At 50.8% G+C, this 14,830-nt stretch overlaps 1 protein-coding gene across 4 annotated transcripts in view; it reads right to left on the bottom strand.

Annotated features, from left to right (window-relative positions):
- Positions 1-14,830, bottom strand: part of LOC105287640 (dachshund homolog 2) — a 216,263-nt gene that overhangs the window by 179,647 nt on the left and 21,786 nt on the right. For 2 of the 4 annotated variants that reach the window (XM_020034367.2, XM_020034369.2), the window contains exon 2: positions 9,126-9,200. The exons of the other annotated variants lie outside the window; for them this stretch is intronic. In XM_020034367.2, the coding sequence (XP_019889926.1) occupies positions 9,126-9,200 (75 nt within the window). The remainder of the gene's footprint in view (positions 1-9,125; positions 9,201-14,830) is intronic. 4 annotated transcript variants of the gene reach the window in all.

The raw sequence follows: 14,830 nt of genomic DNA, 5'->3' as shown, positions 1-14,830 counted from the left end.
GTGCGTATGGCGACGCGTGTGTCAACGATACGCCCAGTACAGTCAGTCCCGACGACGGAAATGACACGGCAGATCCCCGGGATCGGATCGCGACGTCCCTCCGGGAGATCGCCAACCGCGATAACTCAAAGTTTCTTTCTCTCGCGAAGCCGCATCCGTGAGGGGTATCTCGCAAGTCGCCAAACGCTTTCGATTTGGCTCAACAATTGCCAGGATTGTTTTTTCGGAATGATTTATGATTCACTTGAACAAGAAAAACATCTTGTTTTATTATATTTATTAATCTGAATGATGTACTTGACACGCGTATGGAATAATATTTAAAAATATTGAAATAGCGCGGACTGTCACGACTACGAAGAAGGGGAAACGAGGCATCGGACGACAGAGTGCCGCATGGTACAGTATCGAAGCGCGTGTATAGAGAGTGCCTCGCTATATATAGACACGTAGAGATATAACGCTCGACAGCACTCAATCAGAAGTCATAATACATTTACCGCGACCTAATGAAGACTTGATGAAAGGCTACCGCTGGGACGGAGCCAGTGGTTCTCAGGAAGGGATGAAGGGAGAGAGAGAGAGAGAGAGAGAGAGAATACAGTGACGAGCGGCGGGTTGATCGAACATGCTTGCTCGTAGGAAGAGAATACGAAGGCATCGAGGAAAAATTGAAAGAACAAAGCAAATGACTATTCGACCAATCTGGCAATGATATTCTTTATTTAATAACGACGTTTCGACCATACATCATATTTAAAAATTGAAAGATAAAAAAGAATTATCTGACGAACGTGAAATACTCTTGCAGGCGCACGTGTGAGTCTGCACGGCGTGGGCCAGGCGGTAGCTGCGAATGCGCGTCGAGAATGCAGACATAGAAGCGAAGATATTAACGTGGAGCGGCAAACAGACTTCGGCAGACGAGTGGTGCGATACCGCTTGAAACCGTCGCATGCAAAAGGTCCGCGTCGCCCTTTTCCCAGTTCCTCCGCTCCGTCCGGCAAACGTAATCCTCGGAAATTAAAAATTCCCGCTTTTTCAAACGGTCTGAAGCGTCCGAGGCGAGCGAAGGGACTGGCAGAGGGCGAGTCGCCCCGTAGGCACTCGGCCGGACGCAGCTCCATTTACAGAAACTCCATCAAAGGGATTGTGGCATTATGCTTTAGACTTTCGGCGTGCCTGGCAAGACAGCCGTCCTTTCGTCCTCTCTTCCTCTTTCTCCGTCTCGCTCTTTCTCTCTCTTGACACGACCAACGATAAAGCGACTGCGAGTGTACTCTCGTGCAGCGACTTTGCCTGTCGCGGAACGGTCGGACGCTCACCGTGTCTCCGCCGTAAATGAGTATTTGCCTTTGTGAATAAATAAAATGCATTACAAAGTTTCCGCGAGTCGCTCGCACGGAAAAGGAGCACAGGGAGGGTAAAGGAACAAGATGACGCGAGGGAGCGAGAGTCGTACAGGCAGAAAGTTTTCAAAATCCGAGACAACTTTCACGCAAGATTCGTAAAGATTTCGTAATCAATTTAAAAAAGAAAGGTTGATTATATAATATTTACGTTAACGTGCACTTAGTTCCGCAACAAGCGAAGGGGACAGGCTACACGGGGGGCAATGAGGGGGGATTGAACGCAGAACGGGGTGCAACATCTAAGACAATGAGATACGGGCCTTTAGAGTAATCCTCCGGCCTTCCTTGGCGTATCGACATTAATTCCCTTGCCCCCAGCTTTTAACCGGAACAGACGCACCCTATAATAGGCAAGTTGGAATCCAATCTGCAAGTTTGCAAATTCGATTCGGCCGTCTTCAGCGAGAAGAGAGCGAGTCGAACGAGCGGAGGAGTTGCGCGAGACGCGCCTCTCGACCATAAAGCCCGCGACGCGCGTGCGGTAATCGATGCGCGACGTCTGCGTTGGTCCTGGTCCTGGACCTTATTCCATTTCCGGAACCTATCCGAATCCTCGATATCACCGGAGTCTCGCGAGTGAAACTTCAAGAAAGCGCACAGTTCGCGGAAACGTTACTCATAGGGAGGAAGAGAAATTAGAGCGATGACATCATCGTCCTTATATATTCGCGGATTTGACGAACGCTCGCGAGAAGGAACATCGTGCATGCGCGTACCGCGCGGGTTCGTATTCTCGGCGGAGTCGTGTATTATTCAAATTAGATTCCTCGGGTTGAGCGGCGTCGTAAGGCTTGATATAAAGCCCAAATAATTCTCCGTGAGGCGGTAGCGCGGTGTAAGTACAAGCTGCGCCGTCAAGGGAATCCCCGAGTCCACCAGCGGCAGGAAGGGCTCATATAACCGACGATATATATCAACATCAGCGGCGGGCCGTCAACCGGGAAAAGTTCTCGCGACGGAGATAGCGACGTCGAGAATCGGCCCTCGTCGCACTCCCGTGGTCCCGCGTATATACAGCCGTCTCTCGCACATTGATCTTGATTACACGCCGAGTTAATAAAGACCTTCGAAATAAAGCGAATTGTCTTGGGCCTTCACATCAGGTTTGCGCGAAGTCGGTGCAGAGATAGATTAAGCAACGGCTCGCGCGCGTGATTCGCTCTGCTCCAAAAGACAATGGAAACAAACGATAAATAAATGACTAACTTGCTGCTCGATTCAGTGCGTTTCCGGCCGACGTTTATGTGCCTTTTTCGCAGTCCAAAACTCAGCAATCAGCAAGAGGCTAACGCGAACGTCGACGTTGCGGCGACGACATCGTTCAACTCGGTAAAAGCCGCGAAGTTTATTGGAACTTTGGAAATTTCTCAGACGGCACCCTCGCGGCAAAGTGCGCCGCGAGAGCGGAGAGGACTCTCTCCTTTCCCCTCGCGTTCGCATAAACGCAATAATTCGGAGTGGCGGTTTGCAGGGGTCGAGAATGAAGGAGTTGGCGGGATGGTTGGCATGCGCGTAAATGTAGTTATAAATAAATCTAGAGGCTCTTAATGTTTGCTGTGCTCGCGGAAGCGGCGGTGAAGCGTGGCGAAGGAGAAATTCGGGGCAAAGAAGAGGCCAAGGCGGAAGGAGCGGGTGCAAAAAGGATGGGCAAGGGCTAGAAGGGTAGATTTCTCGAGGGTCGTGTGCGAGTATCCCTAGGCTCACCCCTGTACTCGCTCCGAAACACGAACCACGAATTCGACAAATCTTGAACTCGTTACAAGGGCTATCTTCTGATTCGTGGCGTAAAAAATTATGCGGCTGTCGTAGGAAATAAACACATCGTGAGGATCGATGTTCCACGCTTCCTCTGAGGCGCGAATTAATGACTATCACGGATGCTAGCCGGGCAGGCTGAAATTAGCGGTCTGTGCCTTCTACGTGCATACAATTAAACAGAACGCCCGTGTGCACGCAGCACTCCTCGTCCGTCCGATTGTCGGCCGAGTCTTTTAATTTCTTTTCCTTCGTGGCCGCCGACGATCTCGTTCGGATAAGAGCACGCTGCATTACGGCGTATTCGCACGGTAGGCAAAGAACTCGTTACTTCGCACGCTCTTGGAAACAGCATTGCCATCACTCCGTGGAGAACGTAGCCTCGCGAGAATGAGCGAATCTCCTCCACCTCGCTCGACTGGGAATAAATAGCCAAAGCGCATGTTTCTGAGATGACACTGATTTTCTTGACGCTCTGTTGAACGTGAATCGATCACGAGAAGATTTCATTCGTTCGACACGCGATCTCGTGGAATCTGAAAGTCATTGTTCTCCAAGAGAGAGCCACAAAGCCGGATCGGAATAAAAATGAGCTCTCAATTTTCCGCTAATTTCGCTGCCATTTGTCGCGATAAGTTTTCGCCGTCGTGAATTCCTATCCGCGCCAGCTAACTTCCACCGCCACCCGATATCCGAGGCACAACAAAGGGCGCCCCAGTGAAATGAGACGCGAAATTGTTCCGGTGGAATTTATCAATTTTCTTTGAGGGATTCTAATTGTACTAATTTGTTGGTCCCGGAAGGGCACGCCGCTGCTTCGGCTTCGCGAATCCGCCGCCACCGCCGAAGGGGAAAGGATACGACGGAATCCGATCGTTTAATCCCCAAGATCGCTCTCTTTCCCGCCCCCTTAGAGCGCGAGACGCTCTCGCGTACGCGCTTGCGTACGTACGATATCCCAAGACGAACGATCGCGCCTCTCCTCACCTTCAGCCTTCGGCGGAATGCTGATTCAGTCTAGCGTGAGTGAAATGGGTTCCCGGTTTCATCTTTGGAATCATCGATCTCCGATCTTCTCCTCGAGGAGCTACCGAATTTCCATCCGGGGGGAAACTTGGTCCAAACGCGGCCGAACGTAAGCCGCGCGCACCACCGGGAAAAGTAAATCACGTGCAATTAATTTCACGACGGCACCCTCCTCGCGTTTCATCAATATCATGTGCCAGGGATGCAGGAAGACGCAACGTCAAATTTTATTTCGCGTACTCCGTCCGTCAGTTTCGCGTTTTCTCTTTTTCCCTGCGCTAACATTCTCAAGCCCGCGCACTCGCGATTGCATTAGACGACGTGCGTGTGCGTGCGTGAATTAGATGCACGAAGTCGCATTCACAAGCCTATGTATAATCTCGCGCTCTTTTTTAATTGATGCGCTCCGCGTTCTGTGCCAGTGGCGAGGCCGTTGCCTACTCCGCCCACATCAGGGATATTAATGTGGTAATGTTACGAATTTATCGCGTCTTATTATCTATACGAACTCAGCGGAGCTCATGCTCCCGCTTCGGCACTGCTCTCTTTCGCTCTCGCGGATCATCGATCTCCTTCTCGGGTTCGTGCAAAGTCCGCCTCTCCTCGCTGCTTCTTACTTAAAGATACCGTCTTCATCTTTTCCCATCTCGCGCGCTGGTGATACAACGTGTACGCCATTACATTAACTTCGCCAAGAAGTCGTTTACGTCCACGTTGGTCTTGCGTGCGTGCCCGTAACGCCCGTTTTATCAAATTTGCTCGCTCGCACGTTTTCTGTCCACGTTAATAATAGATTCATCGAACGTATCATTATGATTCGTCACCGCTCGCGTATCGCGATCTTCCTTCCTCCCTCGAGTTTTTCTTCTCCGTAATAAAGCGAATGGAAGGCGAGAAAAGAGAGAAAAACTCGCGGTAGTGCGACTTGGCGAGGTTGACGCGAGGCGAGATAAGTAGAACTCCACCGTAATTAGCGTTACTTTTGCGAGGTTAATTACGAGGAGGATTCCGCCGCCGGCAAGATCCGTGGGGAGGTCGAAGAGAGAGAGAGAGAGAAAGAGAGAGAAAGAGAAAGAAGGAAAAAAAGAAGGGCGAGAGAGGGGGGGATCGGAGATGATCTTTGAGAAAGAAAGAACCCGCGGCCAGCGAGGAAAAGAATCGGGAGCTCGGGGCTGATACCAAAGCGAGGCAAACAATACGGCGAGATGCTGATGCGATTGTATTACGGCTAGTGGATCGGCGATCCATTGTCTCGTCACGTTCTGCCCACTCGATTCTTTTATCTCGATCCCCAGAATACTCGTATCTTGTCATATCGAGTGAGCATCCATCGAAAGTAGCACGCTCTCTCGCCCGCGCGCGCGCACCATGAGGGGTTCATCGTAGTACGAAATCTCCGAGATACGATACGGCGGCGCGTTCGCACGCGCGGAGGCGCGAGAGAGGAAAATAAATACGCTAACGATATTCAATGGCCGATCGATCGGTTCGCGACTTCCCGTGTCGCCTCCGGATAGACGGAGCGTGATTGCATAATGCGCCTACCGAATTGAATCCAGATATCCATCAGATATCGCATCCTTCGCATTATAACGATAGATAACGGACACGAATCACGCATCGTTGATTGATTCGGTGCATTGGTCGTACGGCGCGTCGTAATTATATGATAAATCCAAATGAGCGGCGGGGACGCGTGGCTGCGTGGCTAAAATAAATGAAACCGGCGTGAAAACGAAATTGGATACACGAACCGGCAGGAACCGGAGTCGCTGGCGGAATTTATTTGTTTTTCATTCAAATGGCCTCATCTCGCATTTATGTATTCCGTGATATTGCACTTTTTAAACTCGCCTGCTTTCATCGCGCGCCCCGCTGGATATTAAGACCTCCGGCAGCGGTGTATTAGTCGTATAAATTTACTTCGAATGACGTTGGATTCTCGTTCTCCGCAGCACGGTACACACAACGCCCCTCAAACCACTTTTCTCTCTCTTTTTCTCTTTCTTTCTCTCTCTCTCTCTCTCTTTCCCTCCTTCCGCTACTTTGTGGCACGTTTCTCGAGCACGACGAGTATAACGACGATTTGTATTAATTACAGTCGCTTCGCGAAATACTCGAGCACGACGATTAATGACGCCGGTGCACCGCGCGGGCGTGTACAAATAAGCCGCTCGATTATTTACATAATTGGCCTTCTCTCGCGCGTCAGCGAATCGCCATTCGTCAATCTCCCGGGAAAGGATGACAGAAACGCTAGAAGAAAATTGACCGAAAAACGGTGTGCACGGTAAATGATATGACGAGCAATCTAATGATTGGTCAATTTTATGGTGACAACGGATGACGACCACGCCGAGACAAAACGAACCGCGCGAAATACGAAAGCTGAGGGGGAGAAAAAAAAGTGTAAGTTGTAATAAAACCAGAGAATGCGCGAACGAGTGGCGGCGCGAAAGGCCGGTGGACGGGTGTTGCGGAATAATTGGCCCGAAGTATTTTTAATCGAGGCCGAAAAAATGTACACGACGGCACAGCGGTATAGAGTAGAAGCAGAGCGACTACGGAAAAAAAAGCGAGAAACGCGCGGACGGATCGAGGGTGAAGGTGCAAGAGGATGGGCGGGCAGAAGGGAGAGAGAGAGAGAGAGTGAAAGAGAGCGCGAAAAATTTCCCTACCGTTTAACTGTAGGCGTTGCTCGCGTTTTTAATCGACTCTCCGGCGTACACTCTGAAATTCCTTCGGTTAATTACGTGGATTTCCAATGCATCCAGACCCCGTGGAATTTTTACGATTGCCTGACCGCCGCTCTCCCTACCTACGCCACCCGGGGGTGGGATTTGTACGACTGAAATATTCCAGGGATTTAATTTTATAAATGACCATCCTGTCCCTGCCGCGGGCTCTGACGATCCTTGCTCGATCGATCACCTCGGCGCTTTCGCTATTCTGCCTTCTATGTTTCGTGCGAGGCATGAAGGGAGAATGTTCGTTACGTGACAATCAAATAATTACGTTAGAAGAATGTGCTTATGCATTCTTAGAGTAATAATAATTGTAGCAAGAGCGAATTGACAAGTCGAAGACGTAGAAGAAACCGACGTAAGAAAAATCAACCGGAGAAATCTCACCGTCATAAATAATTCAACTCCTGTCCAGGACGAAATATCGTTTTCCTTGCGCCACACCCCTCCGTTCTTCGCGATGTTCCGCGCGGCGGTCAAAGGGGAATCTAATCTTTTCGCGAAAGGGTTTTCTGGAAGCACCTGAGAACCAGACAGAAAAGTCTTCTCCGACACCCCCTAAATACTTAATTCCATTCCCGGCTAATTGGACAGTTTTCTTAAGGGATGCATATTTCAGATGGCGTTTTTATTATGTCTATTGGGAGCGAAGCGCCTTCTCGCCGTCGACGATGTACGAAGAAGAAAAAAGAAAGCGGAAGCGAAAAGCGCCGGATCGCGCGAGGCTGTGTATAGAGGGGTTGCCGTTAGGGGCTGCAGGAATTAGATTTTAACCCCTTGGAAAGTATTAGCACGCTCGAGAAGAGAAACCATCGGAGGAAGAAAGAGAAAGTATAGGCGACCGAGGAGAGGAGAGACGGAGGGTCGATGCGAGCGCAACCCTTTGCTCCCGGCCACGGTCGCCCGCGGTATTGTCTCGCGGATTAAAGAAAAGTGTAATTTCTCGAGGACGAAGACCGCTTTTATACCTTATCTTTTAACCTCCACCTCCTTTATGTCTGATGTTATAACGCTACCTCACGGGCGGTAAAACGCAGCGGTTCGACCCCACACAATCAAGCGATTTTCATTCTTTAGAACATTTTTATATTTTTGAAAGATTCAGCGGAGCTCGAGAAAGACAAGTATCTCTACAACACGACTACGTTTACGTAATCTTGTTTATAATACAAACGCGTTTAATAAGGGCGTGAAAATCCCCATTATATACCAAGCAGTAATCTCGGGTAAAATTTCACTCGCAAAATGAGTGAAGGAACTTGGGTCGGCTTGTTTCCCAACAAATAAGAGAATCTTTCGGAGATCTGAATACAGAAGAATGGCAGACCGTGCGATTCTCAGGGAGAGAAGACGTGAGTTGGTCGGACGCGGGGGTGGCTCGTATAAATTTTAATAACTCTCATTCGCCAACCCTTTGAGCTCGACGAAATGAACGAATTAAAAGTTTCTCTCGCTTTAGTGGTCTCGCGGTTGACATTTTGGTGCGCGGCATGATCTCGCGGAATTGCTCAACTTTCGTCGTTTCGAGAAAAAGCGCGGCGGTCCGCGAAAATTCGCCAAGAGCATTCTGAATAACTCATGTAGGGCGCGTCTGCGGCGCCGGGTTATCGAACGGAAGATCAAACGTGACGCCGGTGTAACTTTAACTCGCCCTCGATTTGCAAGTATCGGGAACTAGTTAAATGACGTGCAACAATTAGATACTCAGTTATAATTAAAATTTATAGCAATAAATGCTCTCAATTTAAGATTGGTACGCTTCTAAGAGCTACTTAATAACTGAATATTTTTATTTAAGAAATTAGATTTTCCAAATTCGTACTCGAGCGCAACGTAAAGCATAAACTCGGTGATACAAGCCCGACACGCGCGTAACACTCTCTTGTTAACCCCTTTCGGTGGAGTGCATCGTCTTCTGCCCTCGCTCGCTCGCGAATCCGAGGAACCGAGTAAGATTTCAATTAAAACAACCCCCCGGCAAGGCGGGGGATTAGCTGTACGAATCCGTTCCGCAACCCCCCCGGCGCGGGCTCGGTTATGACGCGGCATAAATATCAATGTAAATTATCCCAGCAAGAGACGTCGCACGAAGGAGGTCGCCAAGACACCACGCGGACTAACGGAGGCCTTTATGAACGCAATCATCGCGCGATTTTGCATTTATGAGGTTTAAATTGGTACCACCTACCGTCGCGCGTTCCGCCTGTTGCAATCAATCCGTTCCCAGTTTCCCATGCCGCATATTCCGTCGCGCTGGAACCATCTGTATAAAACGCCCAATGTGGTCAAATCGTGGAATCGTCGAAACAATTTTTAAGGAAATTTCTGTTCGACCGCGAAATGATCCTTGAGATCAGAAAAGAGAGATGATTCACGCTGAGACTGCGAACATGAGGAGCGAATGAGATGTGTGATTGGAACTACATAAGTCTGGCTGGCTACGTTTATTCTACTCGCGTTACATGGCGATACGTTATGGCGTGCCGCGTCAAATAATAATTCCCCCTACGCTAGAGGGGTAGACTCGCGACTCGACGTTCGAGTCGACGGAAAATCATACTACGAAATCATAATTAACGGAATTATGTCGGAGGTAACCCGATACGTTTTCGAGTAGAACGAAAGGGTTGCGAGTGGAGTAGCAGTCGAGAGGGCGAGAGAAGAGACGGCGAAGAGAGACGGCGGGGCTTTCGAGGGGGTTACATCTAAGAAGGAAGGGTTGCGTATCGGGAGACGCGCCCCCAGCTACAACAGAGCGTACACACGCACGCACGTACGCATTCAGGCAGGCACGCACGCACGCATTCGCGATGTAATGAACGTGAAATTAAACGACGCGCCTCCGTGCTCGCGCGAGCCGGGAGATTGCGTTTGCTTTATTCAGGAGGTTTTAATTACAATGCCACGGCATCGGCCACGGCCGAATATCGCTCTCCACGCTCTGTTTCGAGATGCCTCGAGAAGTCGTGGCGTTTGCCGGTTAAAGACGCGCGACGCCGCGAAGAAACGCGCGCTTAATGTCCATCGTTAACGTTCCTCGCGAAGAAAATAAAGCGCGGCGATAAGTGCTAGAATGAGCCAGCACATTGTGAGAGAGATTACAGAAATTACGGATAATTTTACCACTCTATTGCACATGTCTGTGGCGCCGAGAACAATCGCGTAAAGTCTAGCGGAATTGAACGGATAAACGTAAAATTCCGGTACCGTTTCTAGAGCTCGATTCTTTTTCTTGCAAAGATGAACAAGACGGGACGGAGCGAAACGTGCGTTCACGCTTCGCGAATGCATTGAACTGTGTCGAATTACATAACAGAGTAGTAACAGTGACGTATGCGCAAAGACGCGCTCTGAAAGAAATCGTCGACAAAAAAAAGAGGTACTCTACGAAATCCGTATCCGCTCTCGTGAAGAGCCACGTCGGGGTGCAGCGAGAGAAGACGCAGACGAAGAAGAAGAAGGGGGTTCCAGACGGGGAGCGAAAGAGGGCCAAGAGGGCGTTAACTGAACTTTAATGGAGATCATAGATAAAACGTTCTGGCGGACGTTGAAAGAACTCTTTGACGGATTACGCCTAAATCGTATCTATCTTCTCTCGCGTCTCCGCGCCGTCGTCGAGAGAGAGCAAGAGAGAGAGAGAGAGAGATCGTTGCATATACCTGAGTCTCGCTGTGAAGCGAGGGGTCGGCGGGTAGCCGAAGCTAAGTGTTATAATATCTGAAACCCCGATGGACTTACAAGAGTGAGAAAGAGAGAGATAGCAGAGGGGCAGGAGAGAAAAACCGACGGCAGCGAGGGGGAGGAGAGGCTCACTACTACCGTGCGCGAGAGAGTATTCTTCGGAGTAACCGACGGGATTCCAAGGTGTTCCCCATCCCTCCAACGCCGATCCCCTCTTCTTTGCCCCCAGGGCTGGCTTTTGTCGGTGGCGTTCGGATCGGTATCGTTGTCACGATCTGGCAGACCCGACTCCTGGATGCAGCGGCATCGCGTCGGTCCACACGGCCGCGCGACGCGCGCACATCGACGCGCTCGATTCCTCCGAAGATTCATACGCGCGGCCGCGCGCGGATAACGGAGCTGAAAATTTTATTACGCCCGGCGTGCGATAGCGCACGATCGGCGGTTCGTTTAGAGGTGGATTTAATCTGGCCGCTTGCGCGAGGATTCCTCTCCGCCGGCATTTATTATGCGCAGATAGTTGGCGAATATTGTGCAAAGACCGGCCGTTTTATTATCTTTATCTCGACGGAGAGCCCGTAGCCGGCGTCTCTTAAAGGCGCGCGCGCGCATTGGGAAACTGGGTCAAGCGAGTGGCTCGGCCGCTGCGCGATTTTGTGCAGCTTTCGTAAGTATTTATAGGTTTTCCACATTGTTTTATCTGACATTAATATGGTCTTGCTGGCAAGCGAGTAAAATGCAGAATCGGCGTGTCGCATCCGGCATTAAAAATCGGAATAAAGGCTGTTCATCTTATTACAATTAATACGTAATTGCGCCTATGGCTCGGCATACACTCAGCTTACGGATAAGCTGCGATTTAGTCACTCTGTCTCTTTACGCGAAAAATCGGCGAGCGCAACTCCACCCCAGTTACACAGAAAAATGTCGCCTTTTTTCCGCCCCTGGCAAACGAGAGATTTCCGGCACCCTCTCGGGCGAAGGAGTGCCGCCACGCACACTTTCCGCTCTTTTTCCCCATTCTCGCGATCTCTCTTTCTCTCTTTGGATTTGTACTCGCGTCAGTCGAGAGGACGAGGGAAGAAGCGAGAGAGAGAGCGACAAAGAGAGGAGGGCGAGAGCGAGAGCTCAACAAGTCGAATAAAAAGCTCATAAATAAAGAGGAGGAATTCTCCCTTGCTCTCTCTCGAAGCGGCCGGTTGCCACCGACGTTGCCCGTGCCGTTTCCACCCTCTCGCATCCCTCGCAGTTTCTGCGAATGTCCCCGCGGACACCTGTTGCTGTTGCTCTCCGCGCGGCAACGACAAAGAGAGAAACGTAGAAACGGGAATCGTCGATCGCGGAGGCGCGAGCGAGAGGCCACCGGAAAGGGGACGGGGGAGGAAATTTGAGGTATTCGGCGTCCTGATTCCTCGTCACGCCGCGTCGGCGTCGGCTGCTGCTGGGTGTGATCGCGCGTGATCCCGCCACGCCACCCTGATCCACCCTCGACCAACTCGGACCGAAATGCGAACGGAAGGAGGTGAGCGTCACGCCGTGAATAATGTCTCTGCGTTTGCTATCCGCTTTGGGGATTTCGTGCGTGCGTTCTCCCGCTTCCCGAATCCCCGTATCATGTATCACGCGGTTCGGGTTTATCTCTTACCACGGATGGTGAGAATACGATTCTACAGGTTGGTACGCGCGCGAGAAACGGTTCTTTATGGTAACATCTCTTTGTATTGTAATTTCTTTCTAATCCTTGACAGTCACGTGTAACATAATTAATGTATGGCTGTTCGCGAATTTATACATCTCTCGAGAAGGGGAGCAACAATCGGGAGTGCAGATCGTGCTTCTAATTAGCAGGTAACGTATCGGGGAAAAACAAAATACATTCTCTAATTTCGCTCGTAAGCTTTATCAGAATGTCGTGTCCGACACCATGACAGCACACCGCAAGCGGGGCCACGGGTATCCGAGGCAGCTGCTGATTTGTGATAAATGGAATCCGGGGAACGCGACAGGAGTGGGAATAGTATGCCCGTTAGGTCGCCGTCCCACTAATTACGGGGTGGCCACGAATAAATTACAGCCGAAAACGCCAACTCGTTTGTACATTGCCGCATTATAATTTCGAGATGGCATGCACCTCGTCGCGAGCGGGAAAACGAAAATCCAAGGACACGAAGCCCGAGCAGGGAATCTGGCTATTCTCGGCCCGACCTTCCGACGTGGCTACGAAATATGCGGGGAATTTTATTCGCCAATATCTGCGCGAATACGGCGAGCTGTCGGACGTTTCAATTCCGAATTCGCCGCGTCCGACCCCTCGACCCGACAAATTGAATCGAGCGGAACGCCAAGGAGATCATCGAACGTCCAGTTTTCCCTTCCACCGCACGTGGTCGAAATGACTTTTCGATAGCGTCAGGAGACAAATTGCAGCGGCAAACGTATCCGCCGTCTTTTCCCTCCCGATCCAGCCTCTGAGACGTTTCAGGTTTTATAGCGAAAGAAATCTTGGGAAGATCTGCAGGCTGGAAAGTCGGCGCGTAAAGCGCGATTCGGAGGCGGAAGCGATCGCTCGTTTTCCAGAGCGATAATAAAAGTCGAGGAATAAAAGGCGAGGCCTCGTTGGCGAGGCAACGAGGTCCATTTGCAAGAATTAACTCCGCGAAATTGGACCTCTTTAGACGTTATACAGCGCCGGAATAATAAGGCTCCGGCATTATTCCGTATCGAATGCGTTTTCGCTCTCTCCCGCGCGGGAAGAGGGGGAAAGCGAGGGAGCGAGCGAGAGAGACAGAGAGAGAAAAAGCGGAGAAGCGAGACGAGCTCTGTCTGCGAGCGCCGGCTTTTATCCGGCTCGCCTGATCCCCTGGGTATCCCGGGTATACCCAACGCCGACTCTCGATTACAACTTTTTATTGCATTTCCATTTCATCTCTCGCCCAGCCGAGCAAGGAGAGGAAACTCTCGCGAGCGGCCGGGCACCGAAGTGAGATTGAAACGAATGCGTTTTAAACGCGATTACGCGCGCCAAGTCTCGGCTCGGGCCTGGGGGAAAACGGACGTTCGTAATACACGTCCGCGTACGTCACGGGGATCGCGACAACAATTTTAGCCAGGGCGAGATCGTTTCTCGTTACGTAATCGTGCACACGCAGGCAAATCCTACTCGTGAAGAGCGGGTTTCGCGCAACCGAAACGCCTTTGCATCTCGAGATAGCGAAGCGAGGAAACGTAACGCCCGCCGCTATTATTTACCGAGTTAATCTTAAGCAAGCACACGCACGGAGGTATAATTTTCTTTCTCGTTCCTTATGCTTCTCCTGCTACGTCCCTCCTATCGTCGCCCAGTCCCTGGCGATAGACGAGCGTCGTGTACCGGCGTTCCAGAAGTTCCAGCGCAACCGGAAACTACGGTGAGATAGCGCAAAGGGCAATTTGTTGGAACGAAGAATATGACGAGCGCCGGGTGAATCGGATGGCCGAACACACGCGCTCGTCGATGCACACGCGTAATTCCGTTGTACAACGTTGCGGCAGCCCCCGAGACTGATGATTGATGAGACACGTCTCACGGCGGAAGGACACGGATCGCGAAATCCGTTGGCTAGGAGGAGAAAAGTACCGCTTGCAGTAAAGTAACGCGAGTCAAGCCGTGGAGTTACTTCGCTTGGGAGTAACTCGCCGAAATAAAGGGAACACGAGAACAAGGGAATAACCGTGATGACAATATGCCAATAGATACATTCGAGACCAGTATCCGCGCCCCGGTAGCTCCTACCCCCCTGCTGCTCTCTCCTCTTTTCGGCGCATATCCGAGATAATTCGGGGATGCGTAAAATCCCGCCATTTATCGTGATAATCGGGGCGTGAGCGATATTTGCAAGAGAAAGAGAGAGAGAGACTAGGGCAGATGGAACCACGACAGAGACCACGTTCATAGTAGCACGCAAACAGTAGCGATCCGCTTCTCTTTTTCCCTCTCTGTCTTCCCCCCCTCTCTCTCTCTCTCTCTCTTCTACCTCTGTCTCCAGAGGCGGGTCCGAGAAGGTTTAGAGAGCATTCAGAATGCATTTAGCCATCGCCCCGAACGAGGACTGTCGCGCAACCGAATGTCGGCCACCCGTGGCGATTGACGGGGGCGTGAAATCGGGCGCCTCTTTAAACGCGAGATGACACCCGCGGGGCGATTATGCGACGACGACGACAGAGGCACACCGA

This window comes from Ooceraea biroi, chromosome 5 (assembly GCF_003672135.1).
Source record: "Ooceraea biroi isolate clonal line C1 chromosome 5, Obir_v5.4, whole genome shotgun sequence".
In the NCBI taxonomy this organism is placed as follows: Eukaryota; Metazoa; Arthropoda; class Insecta; order Hymenoptera; family Formicidae; genus Ooceraea; species Ooceraea biroi.
This window is presented reverse-complemented; position numbering and strand designations above follow the sequence as displayed.